General features: G+C 39.0%; 1 protein-coding gene across 9 annotated transcripts in view; it reads right to left on the bottom strand.

Annotated features, from left to right (window-relative positions):
- AGAP1 (ArfGAP with GTPase domain, ankyrin repeat and PH domain 1) overlaps positions 1–22,973 on the bottom strand; it is a 395,049-nt gene that overhangs the window by 232,051 nt on the left and 140,025 nt on the right. For all 9 annotated transcript variants that reach the window (XM_075027850.1, XM_075027851.1, XM_075027852.1 and 6 more), the window contains 3 exons: positions 13,137–13,222; positions 8,792–8,933; positions 5,025–5,159 (listed from right to left, as the gene is read on the bottom strand). In XM_075027850.1, the coding sequence (XP_074883951.1) occupies positions 5,025–5,159; positions 8,792–8,933; positions 13,137–13,222 (363 nt within the window). The remainder of the gene's footprint in view (positions 1–5,024; positions 5,160–8,791; positions 8,934–13,136; positions 13,223–22,973) is intronic.

Genomic DNA, 22,973 nt, shown 5'->3' with positions numbered 1-22,973 from the left:
AAAAGCAATTCTTATGCATTAATGGTACATCAAGCTAATTCAAGTAGGCTAAAATCATTAAAAAGGCATCCTGGGGCAGTACACAGTCATTACAATACTGTGCTGACAAGAAATATTAAAATAATCATTTCCAATGTCATTGATAAAATCCATTCTGATAAGCAGGGAAAAAAAACCACCCTAATTCTTAATTGGGAAATCTGAAGTAAAATGGATCCTATTAGCATTTGATCCTATTTTTTAAACATAATTCCCCTGTCCAACAATTCCAAATTCTAAATATCAAAAGCTAAAAAATAATTTATTATACTCCATTGTTGGGCACGTTATTAAGCTAATCCCCTGGAACCTGGAATTTTTCTTTTTTATTTCAGACTGAAATTCAGGGCCTGCTCGTGCAGCTCTGACTTCAAGCAGCGTCAGAGATTAGACCCAAGTGGGACAATGCTGAAGGTTAAAAACAGCTCTCTCAAATGTTCAAAATCCTGCTTCAGTTTAGAGTACAAACTTTTACATGGAACAGCTGATCATCACATCACAGGATGCCTGAATACTTATTACACTTAGGAAATTACAAGCTCTAGTACACTATCAAAACAGTTTAATTTGTAAATTATTATTAGGATATCAGAAAATGAGTGATTCATCATATGCACATTCCAAAGGACTAAGAATAACCATCCTGACAGCAACTGTTTACAAATTACAGTGTTCAGCTTCTTAAAGCATTAAAAAAGTTATCTAAAAATACATAGATGTACATCAACTACACATCAGCCTTCATAAGGAGCTTCTGCAGACAAAAGTGAAAAATTATTGTAAACCAGTGTTCATATTATAAAATATGAACCTACGGACTCAATGATCTTAGAGGTCTTTTCCAACCTAAATGATTCTATGATTCTATACTCTGTTACAATCAATTGTGAGCTTAATCAACTGTAGTGAAACATTGTAAACAATGTATTTGGATTTAACTAAAGAATAAAGTAGCATTCTCATAATAATAACCATTCAAGTTAAATTATTCTACCACTCAACTGCAGGGGAAAATAAGAAATTAGTTATAATAGATAAAAGTCATAATAGAGGACCACTAACAGAGTTCAGTGGATGTTTGCAGGGGAAAAATTAGAAATTTAATTTCTAATGTGTGTGCAATGAAGGAGTAAAAGACCCTTCCATGCCATTTCCAATTTCTTCCTCCAAAAGGTAGTTCTACATCACATCAAGGCAGAAAAGAAACAAGAAACTAGACTTTAGAAAAAGCTTGTAAAACAGCACCTTTTGTAACAAAACTAATAACTGGTATGCTAAAGAAAAGTCTGCTCTAACTTGGACTGGTAACAGGGGTTTGGACAATGGAGGTTTACAGACAGTTTCAGATTTACCAACTCACTGGCAATTCAAAGTTCCTGAAAAATAGAAGGGGGAGAGGAAGAACAGGCTGCATTTGGACCATAAATTATGTATGTAAATCACAGCTGATGCAAACCATTGCACAGTGTTTGACTTGATTAAAAAAGTATCAAATAGGAGTCGTTGCATGCAAAATGAGAGCACTAAAGCTAACATGACTAAACCAAACCCAATCTTGACTATTGCATCCAGTGCAATATACACATTTAAAACAAACAAAAAACCCCAAACCACCCATAGCAATCAACATTATTCTAAAAATTTACAAGAAGTGAAGCGTTCATCAAAGTTACGAGCCAGGAAAAGCTGTGGGACCTTGGTCAACATACTAAAAATACCCTCATGGACCTACCAAAGCAAACACTTGGAGCATCTAAATACCAAGCATTACCTACCCTGGAATATGATAAATAGCGATTAAATCCTATACCTAAATCCCAAGAATGGATACCCATCCAGCTGGGAGCAAAGTCTAAAAACAATTTCAATACAGAAGCGGTCTTGATAGGTATAGTAGCTTTATGTCTTGCATACAGCTACTAACTCGCCAACAACTATTTTTCCTCAGCTACACACAATAAAAAAACCCATCTTATCCATTCATCTATTAATGAAATGCAATAATTGGTCTGTACCCCTTTCAAGTTTGCTGAAAAACACAATTAATTTATGAAGGCTGCTGGCACTGACTGAGGGTTTCCGCAAAATAGTAAGAAACACTTAAGAGCATACTACGTGAAGACCTCTACTTTGCCTGTCCCTCTTCCCCTCATCCCTTATTTTCCTTGTTCATGGACAATATTTACATCAAGAAGCGTTTTTTTTCAAGTCAGACTAGGCTTTCTGATGTTGGATAATCAGCTCCATTTATTTTGGAAAGGATCCAAACACAAAGAGATGTTATTAACCAATGTTGTGTGCTGCTTGACTTTGAGCAAACAGGGCTCAAAAGTCCCTTGAGGGATACCCAAGAGGCAGTCCCTCAAAAGGTTGTATTGCAGAATTCACTTGCAATTTAAAGAAAAAATAATTAAAAAAATTAAACCATGGGTATGGAGTCCAAGTCATGTAACCAGGCAGATGTTTGCTCCCCTGTTGAAGGGGGAGCCCCAAATCCTTTAGTATAAATGAGGAAGAGCCACTCCAGTTTAACAGCAGCATCAGAGAAGATGCGATACTAAGCAGAAGCCAGCAAGGTAACGGACTGGCTGCACACATTCAGACTCACAAAGCACTACAGCGTTCTACAGGTGATGTGCCAGTGATGTCAAGTCACAAGCCATTCTGGGCAGTTTTATTAAATTATATCAGGTGTGGTTATATACATTTTATATTTCATGCCTACCAACACAAAAAGGCACTGGAACAAAATTGGAGTGTGTGTGTAAAACTAGTGTACATTTCATCATACTGGCTTTTATTTCCTATTGAATACAATTTCACAAAAGATATAACCTGTTCATTGCCAAAAAAAAGTAAAAAAAGCAAAGTTATTCTCATTAGTCAAAGGCTTTCACAGCATTAATGGTCACTAAAGCAATGGTGATATCACCTACAGCACTGGCTGGTGCCAAGGACAGCCCTCCCCAACATACCATGTGTGTCCCAGCAAGTCAGCCTCCTGATGTGCAGTCCAACAATATGTCAGATCCTTTTTCTAAAGGAAAGATAATTTAGAAGTTTTCTTCAAACTTCTGCATTTCTACCCCTTGCCTTTCAGTGGTCCGCATACAGACTATGTGAACCCTCTGAAGAAGCCACTAAAAACATTGTTAAGATTACATTCAACCTGAACCTCCTAGAGTTGCACAAACCAAGCGTCATTTAATCAAGTGCTCCCTATTAACAACTTGCACTGTTCATTCACACCCCCTCATTTAACAGGGTTAAGAAGTTGCTTTGTTTCCTGCTGAAATAAACAGCAAAAATTATCAGGAACTGGATTTGGTCCCAGACATGTCTGGCAACTGTAGCACATTTATACAGAAGCATTCCTAATCCTATTAGCTGGCAGATATTACATAGTTGGTTGAGTGCCATGTAGGTAAAACAAAACCTTGATATTTCTTAAACACATGATCTTTGCCAATTCTTTCTACTTACTACCAATGTTTAACAGAGACACAAATAAGATTTCTGGAAGCTTAAAAGTTTATCACACTAGCTTTGTGCCAAGAGACTTCCCTCTCAAAAGGTCCCTAAGAAAGGAAAGGGGGAAAGGGGGCGTGCGAATATAGGCTGTACAAAGATCCACCAACACAACTTGGAATATATAATTAAAAAAATCTAACTATAGCTAGCACTCACAAATGTACTAACAAAAAACCCTAACGGTTCTTTGAAACTCAGACTCAATATAGAAAAATCTAGGCAGTGAACACAGTAATTTCTGCAACTAGTTCAAGCAAAAACAGTGAGCAAAGCACAAAGATACAGCTTTAAATGCTCTTCTCTGAAAACCTACTACCAGGGTAGGTAAAAACACCCTTACTTGGAATTAAACCTAGTGCAGTGCACATCAGTATTTTCCATTTAAAAATGTGAATGTTTTGCTTTCTTTTTTCCATTTAAAAAATGGAATGTTTTGCTTGTGTTTTTTTAATTTTAGCTGTCTTCACACACATCTCTGACAGGTACTGATGTGACACTGTCTCACAAAACCACAGACGGCACAGGTCTTTGCACTGAAAAGCTGGCAACAAAAAATCCAGAACTAAGGAGCTCTGAGAAGTATTTCAATATAATTAAGAAGGCTTTTACATGCAGCAGAACTGCTGCGAGGAGAAGCTGACAAGTTCAGCCACTAGACAATAACCGCGGTTAGAAGAGCAGACAGCAAAGCCCCAAGCCACCTGGCTGAATTTCCACTAGAGGGGGCACAAAGCCCATCTCATACAGTAAAGACCAAGTTCAGCATCACTTCTCCAGTCACAGAATTCATTCCAAGGGTTAACTGTTCCAACAAAGTTACAGACTGTCAGAAAGCACTTTTGTTATTCCTTTTTTTGAGAGGGTACACAACAATCCCAAGTACCTCCTACAAGGCAAACTAGAACATTGCTGCTAATGATGTTTTAAACCACCCTTAAGCAGCCAACTTTACTTCTAAACCCCTACACAAGACTGTCCACTTCTAACACTCCATGAATACCATGGGTTACTTCTCCTGTTTACCCTATTCATACCAATTTTCTCAATTTATTCTCAGTTTCTCAAATGTACAAGACAATTTTCAACAACTTTTCACAAATAGCTTCTCAACATCTCCACGAGCACTAAATCAAAACAAAGAAAACTTTGCTAAAATAAAGAAAGCACCAAAGAAAACTGAAAAATAAAGGCTAAAAATAGCTCAAGATGCTTAAGACTAAAGGTGCTGGTAGAGAATACAAGAGTGTACATGTGCTGTGTTCAGCATAAGGAGCCCTCTACTTCATTTAAGATAATACAACAAAACAAATCTCCAAAAGCGGGCATTTTCTTTAACTAAACTTTAATGAACACTTGCAAAACAGACAAGTACCTAAGCTATCAGACATCAGCAATTATTTAAAAAACTAGCTACAGTATTGTGTCATGTGCTGGATGAAAAAAGTAATCTTTACCGTCTTGGAAGACTCTCTCCACGTTGAGTCCGTAAGTAGCACAGGTTTCATAGTAAGTGCATCTCTTGAGATCATTCGATAATTTCCTTGCTCTGGCATCGTCTATGACACGTGGATTACTGGAACTTATAGCATCTACAGCAATAACAGGGAAGAAATACATATTTAGACATACTTTGAAAACATCATCTTATAATTACCAATATCCAAGCAGGAAATTTAAGTACAAACCATGAGACTTTTAGAATTTTGGGGAAACAACAGGGGTGTGCATCACTCCAATTTTATACTTCATTGCTAGTATCACCAGCACCCAGACTGATTCTGAAAACCAGGAAAAAAGATGCTTTTTGGTTACCTCAAAATATATTTAGGTCACTAGCTGCAAAAAATACAGAATCACATGTAAAAACATGAGCTCTGATGTAAAACATACTTAGAAAAACAAGCGGCTGATGATTCTGAACATGTGAAATGATTTTTAGGCCTCCTATAAATATCAGCACTGGCTTATAAGTAAATTTCACCTGTAGAGTGTGAAGCACAAAACACAACACGTTTGTAAGGACAAGAATATTTTCAGTGGAGAAATAATGGGATGGAGGGAGAAATGGTACCAGGTATTACTGCAACACGTAGGGCAAGTGTTCGATTTGCACATAAGAGATGCTTTTCTTTAAAAAAACCTAGACAATGCTAAGACAACTAGGGAAAAAAATCACGATGGCAGATAAGAAATAACAAAGCTGTACAGGACTGCCATTATCGTGTTGCTCAAAATCTAGAGTGAAGTTCTTCCCTCAGTTCCTCACGTAACTCTGCTCTTTATGCTTATTTTTGGTCCTTCCCCTTTTTTTGGCTAGTTCCGTCTGCGTTTTGCCTAGGCACAGAGAACCAACAGTGTGCTAGCAAGGCCGGGCTGGAAGCAAAGCACTCTGCTAAATCCCAGCCGTGAACCCGCGGCACACACGCCTCAGTGGAGGCACACACTCCCCAGTTCAACATGAAACTGAGATTTTTTTCATATAGTCACAGGTTCCATTGTTGACCTGGCTTCCAAGTCACAGCCAAGACTGGATCCAGGAAACTTACTGTAAATGACTGAGTCTCAAACCTTGATGTAAAGGCTCCCATGAGATGTTGTGTGAACATATTGCAAAGCCAATAAAAATGATATTTTTCTAAACAAATAAGAATACTTTGTACCTCTCTGCAAGAGCTACTTTTCATGCATGCTTTTTAACTCCAATTTCTAGAGCCTAGCCATAGGAGCTGAAAAAAACCTTACACCAGAAAAAAAACAACCAAACAACCCCTGCTAACAGATAAAGGGGAAATTTCTTCATTGCTACTCCACCATAGGGAAGAAGTCTTCAAAGGTTATACTGGTTGACTATCTATAAAGTGATAATGCTATGAAAAATCTTAAAAAGCAACTTTTTTTTCCAGGACTATCATGGTAATTCTTACTCTGGCAAAAAAAAAAAAAGTCTTAAGGTGAGAAGCAGTACTACCTGTTCTACTGAACGCTGCAGCTACCACCTCACCACCATGACAGGCACCAATTTCAGCATTTACAGCTACTCAGAAAGTTTTCCTAAAAGTCTGCTGCTTTCTATGGCAGCAAAACTACATTCGTTCTTTGGAAAAAAAGCATCACTTTTAACGTGAGCCTGAAGTCAGTGACTCTTGCTATGCTGTATTTGAGGCTGGGTTCTGGGCATGACATGACCATATCTCAACCAATGTTATCGCTACCTTCTCATGAGATCCAATTAATAAAAACAGAGCGGTTATTTGGAAAGCTAAAGGCAGATTTATTTATTTTTTATCAGCAGAGGGCGCTGAAAACATTTAGCCAGACAGGAACTGATAAGCAACAACAGGACTTCAAAAACTTTGACTTGCAAAGCAAATTCAGTACTACAGCCTGGCCCACCGCACCACAACCAGGCAGAGGAGAATGTTTGGAAGCATCCAGCAAGTGCTCATGTTTTGGGAGAGATTTCATTTCACAGCTTATTTCAAGAATACCAGTCAAAACCAAGAAGCTAGATGTCAAACAGGTGTACTTCAAATATATTTCATATATTTCATTTCACTGCACCACTTGACCATCAAAGTAGCCAAAAAGCTGTATTTTTTCCTGACGCTTACTCCCAGAATTAGCAGTATTTCCATCTTTAGCCACATTTTTAAAAATCCCCTTTGTATCAGCACTGCAACAGAAAATAAACTTTGATAAACCAAATACCATTCTGGTAATGACGGGAACAAGATGGAAAACCATACCCCAAAGTGTCGGATGTGCAGAAAGAAAAACACCTCAGGGAAATGTTTCCCCCTCTCCTTTTTTGACTCCAGTTTTAAGCTCACAGCATGGCCCCTCAAAGCAGTTAATTTCTGCTTTTTGGCTGTAGTTTCTGCTATCCTAGGACTTTTTGTGTACCTACTTCCCTTTTCGTTCTTTATCATCTGTTTCCACCCCACAGCCCGGTTGCAATTCCTCCTTCTGTGCTGCCCATGCTTCCCCTCTGCCTTCACGTGGCAGCACTGGTGACAGCTGGGCAGGCAGGCAGGGAAAAGCAAACTGGTCTCTGACCACAAAGCTAACAAAAGAATAAGCTGAGAAAGCAGTGAAAAGCTTCAATATCACCAAAACCAGTAGTGTACACTAAAAAGGAAGATGCCCAAAATCGAACCTACAAGAGCAACTCACGACACTTGTGTTTTCCCTCTAACGCAGCACAGTAACCTGGCGTTATACTCTGAAAGAAATGTTTCAGTGGGAAGAAACTCACAAAAATGTCTGTACTATGCTTCCAAAACAGGAGCTCTGTAAAGAAAGAGGTCTGTGTCCAGCCTATGCAAGAACTCCTCATTTTTGGTAAGAATTATCACAGGAGGGTCATCTACATGGCTAGGTGCAGAGCAGCCTCAACTCATGTCTACTCCATGCAGCAAGCTAACTGCAATATGGGAAACTGGTGAAATGTTAACGTGACGCACTGGCAAAAGAAGACAGGGAATACCCAAAAGATAGCTCAGATGCAAAAGAAACTGAAATACTGCTGGTGCCTTTCCCTTGTTACATTTTCCCATAGGCTAGCTGCTGCTCACTGCTGCTCCAGAAGAGGTTTTGGAAAAACAGAATTGGGGGTGGGGGTGGTGTTTCAGGCGGCTAAAAGCCGCATTTCTATTTGATTTAAGGAGTGGCTGACCTGAGAGACTGCACAGAGGCACAACAGTGCTCCAACAGTGTTGGAGGTTTTTGATTGCTGATCTATCTGCCTCTTAGGAATGCCAGGATATTGATCACTTCTAGACTGCCAAGCTAATGGAAACCAGTTTGACTTCAAAACCTCATTACACAACTGATTCACCTGCCCAAATTCAACATTACCATCTCCCTGCTGATGAAGAAAACCACTGTGACTAGCAAGTGCTACAAATATTTTTTAAATATTCTCGTAAGTCATCATTACTAAAGTCCTATACTCCCTCTCCCAAGAGTGCTAAAAGGACATTTGTCTCCCATCTCAAACCAGTCCTCGCAATGTCATGGGGCCCTGTAGCAAGCCAGCCAAGGAAGCCCAAAGGGCAGACCACCACTCTGCTGATTAACTGCCAGTTTATCCACAAGCTCTCATCATCATACACGTGGCAGTGCTGATGCAAGAGAGGGGAAAGGACAGGACATGGCTTTGCCAGCTTGGAACAGTCTATACAGTCACAGAAACACAGTCGTAAATCAAGACTGCACTTACCCTGTGTTCCCACTAGTACCATTGGAATTTCACTAGTGTTACGATAGTTAGCCATACGGCTGTAGTAGTGGTAAACAGTCTGGAAGCTAATTTCATCTTCCAAGCTGAAGACAAATATAACAGCATCCACCCACATGGCAAACTGCAGAATAAAAATGGAAAAGGCATACTATGAGAAAAGCAGTGATGAGGAAAAAGAGAAACATTCTTAACTTACTTGGAGGGAAACACACATTAGAGAAACTTACTTAGTGACAATAACCAAGGACTTAGTAACAAACATTTCTAAAATGATGAATCTCATCACTCTGCAAGTGATGGGGTTCTGGGATACACAAAGGTTTTTCCCCACACTCACAACCGCATCTCTTCTTCGCTGGTATATAATATTACAAGGCCAACTACTACCAGTGCACATTGGTTTCGATTCACAGAGAAAGAAGACATCACAGCCTCAGATTTCTGAATTTGTGAATTTTAAATGAATAACACTTATCTCTAGGCACTTGAGGGCCCCATTTAGTGTGCTATTTCCCCACCCTGTGATTTACATGCATACATGCACGCTGATGTTTCTGTTAATGCCAGGACAAATATTACGGTTGTGGTTTTACAAGCATTGCTAATAATTCTCACCTCTTGATCAATGTCCAAAAACTTTAATTTCAGATTTCCAATTCTTCACTAGACAGACACTCTTAATTGAGCAAACAATACCAAATGTCTTGTTCATCTTTCAGTGTGAAAGCAAACTATTCTCTCTTGGCATCAGTAATCTGCTAAAAGACGTGCATATCCAGAGGCCAAGGCAAGGTGCCGCTTAAGTGACCATGCAAGTGAAAAAGTTCTAGCTCACAAGTGAACTAAGATTGTTTAAACACATTTAGCATAACAGTAAACATATACAGGACATCAAAAAAAGACTTAAGTTAAGCTTACCTCACTGCCTTTGTTTTTCCCTAAGTGACTCCATTCCTACCCAAATTTAGACCAATGGAAATAAGCTTCAGCCATCGGTATTCATGTTCTTCATTATATTACTACTACAATATGCCAGGTAGATTGGGGACACACTGAAGACACAGCAAGCTGCAAGGACGTTCATTTGGGAGATGTTTTGCTGAGTTTTACACTACTAGCCTAGCTTTGTCAGCACTTAGTTCAGCCTTACCAACTCTTGCAGTTTTGTTTCTGCTCTTGCAGTATTTAAAATGCTTCACTCACTAGTTTGTAGATTCACACAATCTCAGCTCTTACTAAGGCATCCTAAGCTGTCATATGCAAAGGGAAGAAAAAAAGAGCCACCAGGATGAATCTGGAAAGCTCTTTAGGTACTGAAGTTGCTGAGCTCATTAAATTTTCCTTTTTCAGAATCAGGAGCTAGTAGTACTTCTTGCCTCTTTTTCATATGGCAAATTAGCCGATCATTTAAGTTAATGTGCATATTCGTGGCTGTATTGTACGTGAAACCAAACACTACCTCACCGGTTCCAGTGTAAAAATAGCCAAAAGTGTGTTGAGGTTTTCAAGACAGTCAGGAGGACAATCTTCTAAATGGTAACGATAAGACTATTTACACACAGCATAGTTACTACCAGAATAAAGTCAACTACCACACTATCAAATTTGAACTATTCAAACCAGACAATCTAACCAAAGGAACCGGAGACAGTATCATTACTGTGTGTGGACTTGGTTTTGGGTCTTGTTATAAAATTGTTCTCACTGACTGGACTCAGCAGCATCATGCCAAGAACACTTCCTTACAGGTACAATGTCCTTAAAGCATCAGTTTGGAAGGTAACAGTCTCTCTAAATTTTCTTAATGTTTCATCAGTGTGTAGCAGCAGCCTTCTAATGACAATTATTAAAAAAATCCAGAGCATGGTTATTCTGTGCAGTTTCTCCAGACACAAATATTTCCAGTAATTTCTTATTTCTCTTTTTATATTAAAATAAGTTTAAGCTTTGTGGATATCAGACCTGTGATATTAAAAACCAAAGGAAATTCGGAAAATATGCACAAGGTCTAGAAACCCAGGATATCTTATCCACACCACTGTGTGGGGAATGACTTTAAATAAGAAGGATAGGTCAGCTGCTGATACACAAATCCACCTTCAGACTTACTACTGTGACTGAGCAGATCTGTTTGTTCAAGATAAGCCCAAACAAACGCAAATTCTACAAAAAGTTCTAAATTGCAAAAGAATAGCACGTGGCAGCTTGTTAGAGCTCAGTTGCTACGTTAATCGGGTTTTAGAATAGGAGGCCACTACATTTGTAACAGATCGCAGCAAGAGTAAAATAAAACCTGGTGAGCAAAACACATAGTCAATATTCACAAACTGAAGCAGCATCAGCCAGTATACCTCATTGCCTTCTCAATTCTATGAAATGAGTTTTTCTTTAATAATAATTATTTTCATCTTTGCACAATCTTATGTTAGACAAGAAAGAGAGCGATCATAGATCCAGAAAATGAGTCTTCAGGTGAGTTTGTTTTCCCTCCCTTCCTGCCAAAAAGAAGGGGACTGTAAAAGTGAGATCTGAGCTGCAGCCTTTGCACTGAAGCAAAGAAGCCATCACCCGGGGAACTCCCCCCCCCCCCCGCCCCAGCCGGTGCCACTGAGTGCCAGGAAGACTGCGGTTCAGCTCGTTACTCACTGAAGTCTTAATTCTATCCTAACTATCCACAAAAATATACCACACTGTTGCAAAAAGCAGAACCTTAAGGCTAAAATTACCAACCCTTTTTATATCATAAGTAAATAGTGGGAGGTAAACATTTTTCTCCTGATAATGTTCCATTTTCATTATACAGATATAAATATTCATGAACCCAGAAGTAAAGTTTTTATTCCAGGAATTAATAAACACATATAAAGATCTTTAATATACACACGACTTGAAATTATACCAAAGATAATTTACACATGAAACACATCTTCTGAGAGGTGAAATAGCACTAACACCTTAAACCTTGCCATACTCATTATTTGCTGAAGAACAAACCTCAGCCACAATAGTAATTAAAATCCCCAAATTTACCTAGCATAGACCAAAAGCAAAACACCGTGTCTGTTTATTAGTTTGCAGTTAGCGCAAATGAACTCTGCAAAACCAATTCTTCAGGTACAAAAATATTTAGATTGCTGCGTGTACCTTTACAACTCCACTATTTATGGTTTTATATGAGGGAATGTTCTCTAAGCATCAGGGCCTAGAAACCGTTGTGCACTTCAGCCAAATTATTCACGGCCTCAAACAGAGCACTTCTTTTAAGCTCCTGCCTCACACGGCTGCAGATGTGCCAGCGACACTAATTTTTTGTTTGGTTTTTTTTTTAAACTTCCTTCCAGGATGTCTCTCTTGGACTCCATTTCCTCCACCTCCTTTCTCTTCTCCTTTGTCCGGGCACCTTCCCCCATGCTCTAATCCTCCTGCAGCTAATGAGCAATAGTGGAGCATTGAAACACAAGCTGCTGCTGCTGGCACCACTCCTGTTCAGCTGTTTGGCGATAGCACAGCTCCTGGTGCTGGATTTATTTTTTTTTTTAAGCTGATCCATCACTGAACAGCCAAGCAAAGCAAGGCCAGCAGCAGCGAACACACTTGAGAAACCCCACTAGTGCCCAGGTAAGAAGAGGTAGAGGGGAGACAAGGAGGATGCCAGAAGACAAGGATGCTGCCTGTGCCAGGCTAGCAGAGTCTGTGGCGATTTAAGCATCACATAAGCAAAACACTTTGCTTCACGTCATTCAAAATAGAGTAACAGGGTTAAGCACACAAAATCACAAGTGCCTTCTCAAAGGCAAATCCCCATGAGTCAACTTCTATGAGACAAGGAGGCAACACACCATATACAGACACTAAGTCAGAAATCTGAGAACCCAGTGGTGCTGAACTGGAACTCACAAAGTTGAGTCTTAAACAGCACAGGGAGCAAAACGTGGAAGGAGCAGGGAATGCAAAGATTTGTACACAAGTGTGTGTGTCACTGTGCATACATCTGCTTTGTATTTTAACAGTTTAGAGATTCTAACTCAGCAGAAAACTTATGACTATAACATGCAACTTTGTCACCAGTGGAAGCATATTGATTAGGCATTCAACTTAAGTTAACCATATATCTTTACTATACAGTTTCACATTGTAATTGAAATCCCAAATAATTTCCAAATAGAATATTTTTCACCTGAGGACGACATATACTTTTTCCCAGCAGAAAGATCAGAAGGACCCAGGAAAGCACAAAACAAAGCCACTTCTCTTAAAGGAAGTTTTTTAAAGGAAAGGAAACCGTGGTGTTAGGCTGATAAAGCTCTATATATGCAATGCTCACCTGTGCCTCTGGAGGGCCCCCTTCATCTCTAATCAGCAGCAGATAGCTTTGTCCATCAACTACTATCTCTTTCTTGAATCTCCCACCTGTCACACAAAGTAACTCATTACAGAACAGAAAAGGCAAAAAATACAAAATAGAAAAAGGCTTCGCTTGTGGAAAAAAGGTGTCCTTAAGATCTTTTGCTAATCAATGAACTACTGTGAATACAAGCTAAGTTTATATGCATATGCATATAAATTACTTAAGAAAGTTAAGTCACATACTTTAAGAATAAGGCTAATGTGGAAAAAAGCCAACAATTGCATTACAAACACTAACTCCCACACTAGGTGTACTTGGTTTTGATACACATAGTTAAAAGACAGTCGCCTTTGTTTCGTATAATGGTAAGAAATATATCCCTAAAAGGCAAACATGGGGCAGTTGCATGCAAACAATATCATGTATTAGAACTAAAATAAATTTCCTGTGTGTCTTAGCTTTTCCTCAAGAGAAGCCCAGTTCTTACAGCACACATGTAATGTTATGAAAATGATACTTCTATATTCACAAACCACAGTTAGGGGAAAATACTAGACACATGTTAGACAAAAAAACTACAATGGTGGTACCTCTGTAGAGATGTACAAAACTAACAGAGAATGTCGTGCCACTTACTAGCAGGATGAATTAAAGACCTATTTTGGAGACCTAGATAAAAAGAGCGGAGTTGCAGCCTTCAGCCAAATTCTCTTCCTGATCCTATTATTTCAGGGAGATGTAGAATACCAAGTGCTTGTGAAGACCAAAGAGCTGGCACCAAACCTAAGAAACCAAACCGGGTCATGCAGCTGCCCCGTTACCTTCTCTCTCCACTGGCCTCATGGGGACTTGAAGCATGACCCAAGCACAGAATTGGGAATGCTTTCCTTTGGGGGTAAGCATATTTCGGGCATCCTGCTGTGTCTCATGATGGACTTCAGATAATAGCAAATTACATGTAGGGTTTCTGGTGTGACCTAGCCTAAGCCAGGATTAGTAAACTTGGCCTGCCTCAGTAGTTAGGTTGCATTTAGGCTCCTCTCCTGGAAGAAAAACCACTCTTACCTCCCCACCTAACCCACAAAGGCCCCCATGCTTAGCATCGTCCAACCACCTCACATCTGAACTTACCGGACTAAGACAAAACATATCTATTAACACACCCAAAACTTCTTTCTTCACCCCGATTTTTTTAACTGGAACTACTTCCCATTTGAACCCTGTTTCCCAACTACACTTACTTCAAAACTTGTCATGGTATCAAAACCAATGCCTTTAAACACGTGGTAGGTGAGCGAAAAACTCTGACTTGTTCTCCGGACAAGCTCTGTAAGCAATAAGTCAGCATATACAGGCTAATGCCGATTCTCAAAACATTTGCACAAAAATTGCTAGCCTTAGGGAAACAACAAACTGGCTTAGACCCACCATTCCCCCAGCCTAACCTTTACCACAGGTTCCAAATCAAGATCACTCAACAGTTCAGCTATGTGCAATATTTAAGCATGTTTAAACACATTTCATGTTTAACAAAAGACATAAGAACAGGGGCTTTGTTTGTGGTTTTGTTGCTGTTGGGTTTCTGTTGGTTTTATGGTTTTTGTTTTATTTTCTTTATAAACCTACCCTATTATGAACAGCTTAGCAGTACCAAACATGCATCTATTAAGACTTGTCACATTTCTGGTTGTTTAATGCACAGAAGGAGCAGAAGAGCTATGTATAGATTTTCATTATCTTGCTCACAAACTGGATTTCAATTCTGCCTTCGAAGATCAAGTGGCAGATAAATACATATCATTAGTGAACTTGAAAAGAATAATCAAAACCAAGCATAAAACTTTAAAAGGAAACTAGTCTCAGGTCTCAGGAACTGAATTTCTATTAACCAGATCATTATTTCTATACGTTGTCAATTAATTGTATACACTTCATAATGAAGTGTTAAATAAGATTAATTACTTAATATGCAACCCTCCAGAGAGGCTCTTTAAAGCTGTAAGTAACAATGGAAATGCAGTATATATGTGATTGAAGAGTGAAAGTTCTGCGTAATTGCCATTTCCTATTTTCTTTTTTTAAACACTGAAAGTTCACACAGCTAATTATAAAATACCATGAACTGAACACATTTAAGAGCCAACTCATTATTCCCTCTTGTCACTAGGACACCTTTCAAGTCTCACTGTATCCTCAAACAGTCCTCAGAGGCATAATGAAAGTACAGACAAGGTGAAATAAAAAGCTTAACTAGAGAACTGGGGAAAAAAAAAATTAAAAATAAATCCATGGATGGAGTATTAAAACATATATACACAGATCACAAGTGTGAGCACTACAAGATTTATTCTTGAGAGGCACTTCATGGTCACTAATGATTTTGTTTGTGGGAGCAGGTTTGAAAAGTGTACCATATTTAACAAACAGTGTAAAGTTACCCAACAGCTCCCTTCCTATATGAATCCACACTAAGTGACCAGCTTGTATACCTGCTTCTTGCCTTCCCCCAAAACACTGTCTATGGAGCTCAGTACAACAATAATGTATTTTGATTTCCAGTATTAAATTCAAATCTTGACATGCTATACCACTTCACCACGGTCTGTCACACTGGAAGACCAGTGCTGCAGTCAACCAGCATACAGTCAATTCAAATCTATTCAAGCGGCTTCTTTACCCTTAAAAGCTGAGTGTGCTCATTATCTAGAATATGCACTAGTTCCTTGCACATCCTCATGTATTCATTTATTTTTGTTTGGATTTAGGTATTTCATGATAAATAGTTTAAATCTAATAACCCCCCACAACCAAAACATTTGAAAGAATGCCCTGCATTTCCAACCTGTACTAAGCATTTCAAATCAAATCTGAAGATCCAGAAATGTAACAGCAGACTCGTGCTCATTCCCCAAATAAGAATTATTTTATGCAAATTTGAGATCAAAGCAGGATGAATCCCTATTAACTTACGTTTCTACACCATTGAAGAGCCTTTACCATGAGCAAATCATAAAATTAGGTATTACACAGAACAGAGATTGAGAAAACCCACCTCAATATCAAGAATTTACACAAACAAAAGCATGAACAGTGAAGAATATACAGACTTCTGCCAGCATATGAAACCAAGCCTATGCGGTTGTCCTGCAGATATCTGTGGTCATACAATTAAGGCAAACAATAGACTGACTCTGCCTTTGACTTGATGAGCCCTGACATAACCCGTCTCCAGGTCAGGCATGTAAAAGCAGGGCAAGGGCAGTGATTTTGGGATGGTTCGGCTTGGGCAGCACTGCACTAGTTATTTTTTTAAAAATACATCTTTGAAGTTTGTAAAGCACCAGAGGGCCATTGGGAATGAGGAATCAGAGAGATCAGCCAGTTTGAATATTGAACTACTGCAACCTGTCAAAGAAGTCAAGAAGTCTCCCATGCCTACAAAACACCACTGTATTTTTCTAAATATCTGTATATTTAATGGAGCCACAAGATACCGCCTAAGCCGATGACACTGAAAACAAAGAAATGACCTTCTTAATTTAAAGAATGAGCTCAAAAAACACAGCACTAGTCCCAAGGGAGGTGGCTAGCTTTGTTCCACTCCCATCAGTATTATGACACATGCAGCTTTTAATGAGGGAATTTCTCAACTCCCATATGTACCTGCCAACGGAGGTCACTGAAAGAGAAAGACTGGCAGGCTGGACCACAGCTCTGAAGGACAGAGTGATCGCTCCTGCTAAGTCCTAACAGGCTCGTCAAAGCACAAAGATGGCTGAGTGCAAGGCATGCAGTCAACAGCTGAACTACATTTACTTGCAGTCCTGATACCATCTCTAAAGCCATATAAAAGACATGCCAGTGAATACTTAAATAACTCGTTACAGCCAGACAGATGGAGCTGGAAACTGTTTTCACGAAATGTCACAGCAATTTTATAAAAACAAATCACTGAAACTGTGTGGAAGCTTTCATTTGGGAGGATTTTAGTATGTGGTTTATTTATTTTCTCTCAAACTCTGTATTTATAAATCACTGCATTATTCCCAGTTTTCCAGAGCAAGATCATTATCAATTCACACAGACTTATTTTCAGACGTGTACAAAATTTCACTTAAGAAGGCAAATATTACTCCTGCATACGAACCACACACAATACCCACCAGAAGATACAGAGCGGTGCTTCTGATGCAACCCATAACACTACCCGGTCTCTTCCGTGCATTAGGCCAGATTCCTACTATAAAATGCTCCAGATAAAAATACAGCTTTGATCAATATAAAGCTAAATAAATTCTGTGCATCAGTTATTATTTACAACCACAGCTAAAGACCCAGCACAAGTCAGAATACCAGGCTGAGGGAATCGACAAAAGCTTCCTAATCTCATTTTTATGCACGTCATTCTACAAAGGTTAGTGCTTTGAATCAGCAATAGTAAGAAACTGCCCTTCAGTAAAAATTGATACTAATTTTAAATACCACACACATTTGTAGTCAAAGGTGCTCTATATTGCAAAAGCTTTATATTACATAGGGAATTCCACAGATGAAGGTTTTCATCCGGCTATGAAAGCCCGGCCACCTCTTCCTCTAGCTGATAGCTGTTTCACTGCATAATTGCTCACCGAAGCAACCGTTGATTTTCATACTGTATCCCCAGGCTCAACTGCATTCGCCAGACTCTTTATTCAAGCAAATTGCCACGGGGATGAAGTTATTTGGCCATATGAGAAAGATAAATTCGGGGGGCTGGCCACATGACAAACCCATGCAGCAGCTGAATGTCTACCACAACTATGGGGGCAGGGCAGGCAGGAAAGGAGAGACAGAAGGTAAGACTGAAGCAGCCATAAAAGCCTGTATTTTATATTCCCAGTGACATGTGTGTTTTGACAAGAGTGGTCAGTTGTCTCATGAACACAGATTCTCTCTCCCTCTCTTTTTTTTTCTCCCCCCTTAAGATAGGAAAGACAGTGCCAAGAATCTGGCTTCTCTTCAGGGTAACACGTTAAAAAGTCATTTATTCCTTCCGTTCATGCATACATCATTTCAGGACCAAATGTATAAAAATTGTTGGTTAAGCTCAGAAAAAAAAGAAATGCTTGCAAGATGTTCTGCAGCTAAGCAGAAGCACTAAAAAATGATGACTGCAACAGCCCGGTAAACCAGTGCCAGTGTTGCCGTTCGTTACCCAAGATTTTTTATTTACATATTTAAGTAAAGTACTTCAAAAATATTTTTTTCAGCATTTCCTAAGAAAGCATATTATTATAGAAGAAGCATTAATACTAAATTTTCACCAAATCAAGTTGTGCTCAGTGCTTGATGTCAATTCATATTGGTATTAGCAGCAGAGAAACTATCACAAATTATCATTCAGCCACATGTAAGGTTAGCTTTTGGGTATTTCCTTAATGCAAATATTGTGCTAGACAATACTTTGAAACCAAATGTGGTTGAGCTGGGTTGAGCATATAACCACAGAAGTGCAAAGATTGGGGAAACATCGCTCCGGCACGAGACTATAGCCGCAAGCACATAACTGTACCAGCTTCCCAACAAAGTACCCAGGTAAAAAATCCCCAAACCAACAAAGCAATCTAGACTGCGCTTTTCCAAACCCATCTGCTTCTCTCAACAGGTAGGTTTATGCTATTTTTTAGGAAATACATGGATCAAATAATGGGTTAGAACATTACTGAGTTCTCCTTGAAGTATCAATCCATACCCAATTAAAGCAAGGTACACCCAGAGGCACCATGTATGATGCAATATTACTACATCATATAGGTAATCTTATCATTACATAAAAAATGGCAAGGAAGCACTAATATATGATCTTGTAATTCCATGAAAAGAAGGTTTACTTCTGGAATTTTAGCAGCAGCCCCAATGACATTTAACAACTTAATTTTGATATACATTCGTTGACATATTTGCAGTGCTTCTCCAGAAGGCCAGATCTGATGGGTCCACACAACCTGGTGGTGATTTGTATGGAGTTCAACTGAATTTTATGGTTTTAAGTGTTCAGGAAAACATAGCTTACATTTAAAAAAAAAAAGTATTAGCTACTCAAGTTTCACAGAATGAGACCATAATTAGTGCCATTTAATAAGGTTAGATAGAAAATGGAGAGGCAGGGGCTTCATCTTGAGGACAAATAGAGGCAGTTATGTTGAATGACATTTTTGCAAAGGTCTACGGTCTCATTTCCAAGTGGCAGAAAATTTAACACATAGAGTAGTGCAGTCCTGAACTGCCTGACTGGGACTGCAAATTAAGCAAATAAGGAACAGAGTGACATCCTGCTGCAACCCTCTCTTGGCTCAACACCATCCAACTAGAATGAAATACACAGCAGTTGCTTCCATTAACTTTAAACAGATGCCAGCATCTAAAGAAAACAATGAAAAAAATTTGCGGTGCTTCACAGACCAGTCTGGAAAGAGCATTTATTTGAGCCAATGACACATTACACACAAATGCAGTTATTAGACATTTGGGTGCAGGGAGGGAATACTTCCATGGCAGATTCTCTCTCTGTTAGAAGACCTTGGCAAAAGGAAAAGGAGAAGCCAGAAGTTCAGTAAACAGGCCGAGATTCCCATCCAATGTTATATTTCAGACAGAAGGTGAAGAAAATGATCAATTAAGCACCAAGATAAATCGGTAAAAAAAGAGTCAGCCTCTGAGCAATTAAGTTTCCTCCACTACATGGAGACGGGACTTGGAAAGGAGCAGTGCATGTTATATTTTCACTATAAAGCTTCTGACGGTCAGTAGCATACTGCTTGTAAGCCAAGCAGAGAAGCCCAGTCTTAATAAAATTACTGTAACGTGAGTGCAGACGTAGAGGTAAGCCATGGTTGGTACTCATCAAATGACTCATCTTAAAAAAAGTATACTACCAATGCAAGTTTCTGCAGGAGTACGAGTCTCATGCAAGTATTTTATTAATAACCTAGAAGATGGAAGTAACAGCCTATTTAATTTCTAGATAACGAAGCAGGAGGGACTGCAATTATATTAGAAAATTGGATTGTACTTCACCATGACCATAACAAGTTAGAAAAATTGAGTGGAAAAAACCAAAACCAGCATCATAGCGTCAAATGGAGAGTCCTCCACCTAAGCAGGACCAGCCAGCTGCCGAAAGATGGGGTAGGATGGCAAACCACTGGCACTGCAGACGAGCAGCTGTGAATTCCTGTGGAGTACAGACAAGCAGATAGCTTGTCCTAGCCCTCATGTCGCCAGAAGCTTACAAAGCCTCAGCCAGAACTCCCTGTATCGCTCTGGGCAGTGCATTACACAGAAGATAAGGACCAAGTGAAAAGAGCTTATAAGCACTTGCAAAAAAAAAAAAAAAAAGTCTGCCTAGAAAATACACAGTAAGAAAAATGAGCATATTAATTGTGTTTATTTAAGAGAACAGACTAGGAAGAGACAAGAGGTAAAGGTTCTTACTAAGAAATAATCTGCTGATACCATTTTAGGGTAAGGGAAAGACCTTACCATTTTTTCAATTCTTACTTTATTATGAACCCAGGTAAACAGGCAAAAGTATCAAGTGGAAGTAGACATACAAAGCTCTACTCAAGAGACACCAAAATTCTAGGTATAAACCTTGGGATCTATAGTCCAACAGCAAAGCCGATAAGCAGAATGGGATTCTGGAAAGTACACATTGCCAATGTGCATTTTAAACCAGTTTGCCCTTAGAGCATTTAAAATATTGCATGATTTCACTCTCCTGGCTAGAACATCCCTGTACCTCAGCGTAACCAGTTTATGACAAAATCAGTATCTGATTAGCTGTCTGACAAACTAGAGATTCTACTCAATTTGTCTGATTTAGGGACTAGTACTTGATTTCCCTTTTCTTCAGAAGCCACAGGTAGCACCTCTCCCTCAAAGATGGCTTAAAATATATGGTTAAGTAACACCAAAGCAGATAACACAGCAGAAATAGTACCATAGTACCATACAGACCTTAACATTTAGCATTACAGACAAAAGTATTCATATTTAAAGCAGCATGCTGATTTTTAGCAAGTACACCAGAATTACACTGGTCACTTCACACTTGCCTGGAAAGAATCTATAGTTGTCTTTCCTCCTAAGAAATGCACATCACCAACCTACATATAACTTTTAAATACAATAAATAGGTTTGCGACTGTAATCCTGTTAAAGGTTCTAGCCTGAATTTGCTAAACTCTGAAACATTGTCTGCAAAGTGATAAAGCACCAGTGCCCTGCATGCAAGTGCTCACATCTCTGAAATTACCCCACAAACAAGATATTAGACACCCATCAATCCAACATGATGAAGTAACACATTTTCATCTGACATCTACTGCACATAAATATACAAAAATTTTGGCACTGAGCAAATAGAAGCTGAATACATTGCATGTTGTGAGTACGCCCTTTTTCATAGTTCGTTCACATGAAAAAATAGTTCTGACAGTTTAAAGGGGAGGAAAAACAACCAGTAGGAAACTCCGAGGAACCTCCTCCTCTGACAGACATCCAGATCCCTTGTATTCACCCCAACCTCCCGAGTGCCAGGAGCCTCTTGCAGCCACACTTACCATTGCATGGCCTGCAGGACTTTCTCTGGACACTGAATCCTGTGATTATAATCTGAAAATATTTTAAGATTCCTGCACTGCTGCTTTTTGTTCCTTGTATTTAGCATTCTCTCCAGCATCATAATCTCGTCACTTAGCACAGCTTTATTTAAATTTCATCAGGGCACAACTATGAATGTCAGACATTCGAGCTTAATCAGCCAGTAAAACTCTTCAGATGAACATGCTCAAGTATTTTAAAAGCTATGCCTTATCAAGTATTAAAATGGAAAAGAAAAAAGGGTATCTGTACATTTATAGGGGTGTGACCAACACCCCCTGCTCCTGACCCCTGGTTAGCATAACTAATGCCATTTTATAAGGCAAACAGCCACATACAGTGTCCTCATCATCCTGCCAAGGACCCCTCAAAGAACCTGTCTGACCCCATAGTGTAGGGTGACAAGGGCCTACAATTAAATTAATGACTCAATTTCTACCAATAAGATAGGAAATCAGGCATACAAGATTATTATTACTTGGTTTTTTACCTTTTTGTTTATTCATGGACAGCACGTGCAGACAGTTGTTTACACACGTCACACCCAGTAATTGTATATAACCTACACGTCTAATTTTAAAAGCTTATTTTTATCAAGCCAGCTGGAGACAAACAAAAACCAAACTTCTTTGGGCAGGATGTGATACTACTTTAGTACACTCCTACCTGTTTTCATCACCAGTCTTTTCAAGTTTGAAGTTTATATCCCAGAACAGCACTTTCCAAACAAAGTTCCTTACAAAGTTAGCCCCATGACTTAAAATACCATAGCTCTTCTTTACTGCAGTTCCTTAAAAACTGGTTTATCACATATTTCATCTTCCAGACACTAATTCAGTCAAATTTTCACACAGCTTCTACCTTTCAATCTAACATATAAATCATCTCCTGCCAATATCTGCTCAAAATTTCTGTAAGTTCAAATTTACAAGCTTCCAACATAATTTCAAAGCTCTTAACGTTCCTGCTAACACACCCTAAACTGCATAACGAAAATAAGCCAAAAACTTACCTCCTATAAGCACAGAAGCATAGATTTCAGGTGCTTTTTTCTCTCTCTCTTTTTTTTTTTAAATATCCCTTCGCTTCTTATACTTAGTTTATAGCCGGCTTCTAGTATCTGCTCTTTCATTATAGTATTACATTACAAAGAGTAACCCTGAAGTTAAA

Source organism: Buteo buteo, chromosome 5, assembly GCF_964188355.1.
Source record: "Buteo buteo chromosome 5, bButBut1.hap1.1, whole genome shotgun sequence".
Classification (NCBI taxonomy): Eukaryota; Metazoa; Chordata; class Aves; order Accipitriformes; family Accipitridae; genus Buteo; species Buteo buteo.
Note: the sequence above shows the minus strand (reverse complement) of the source record. Positions and strands in the feature narration are given on the sequence as shown.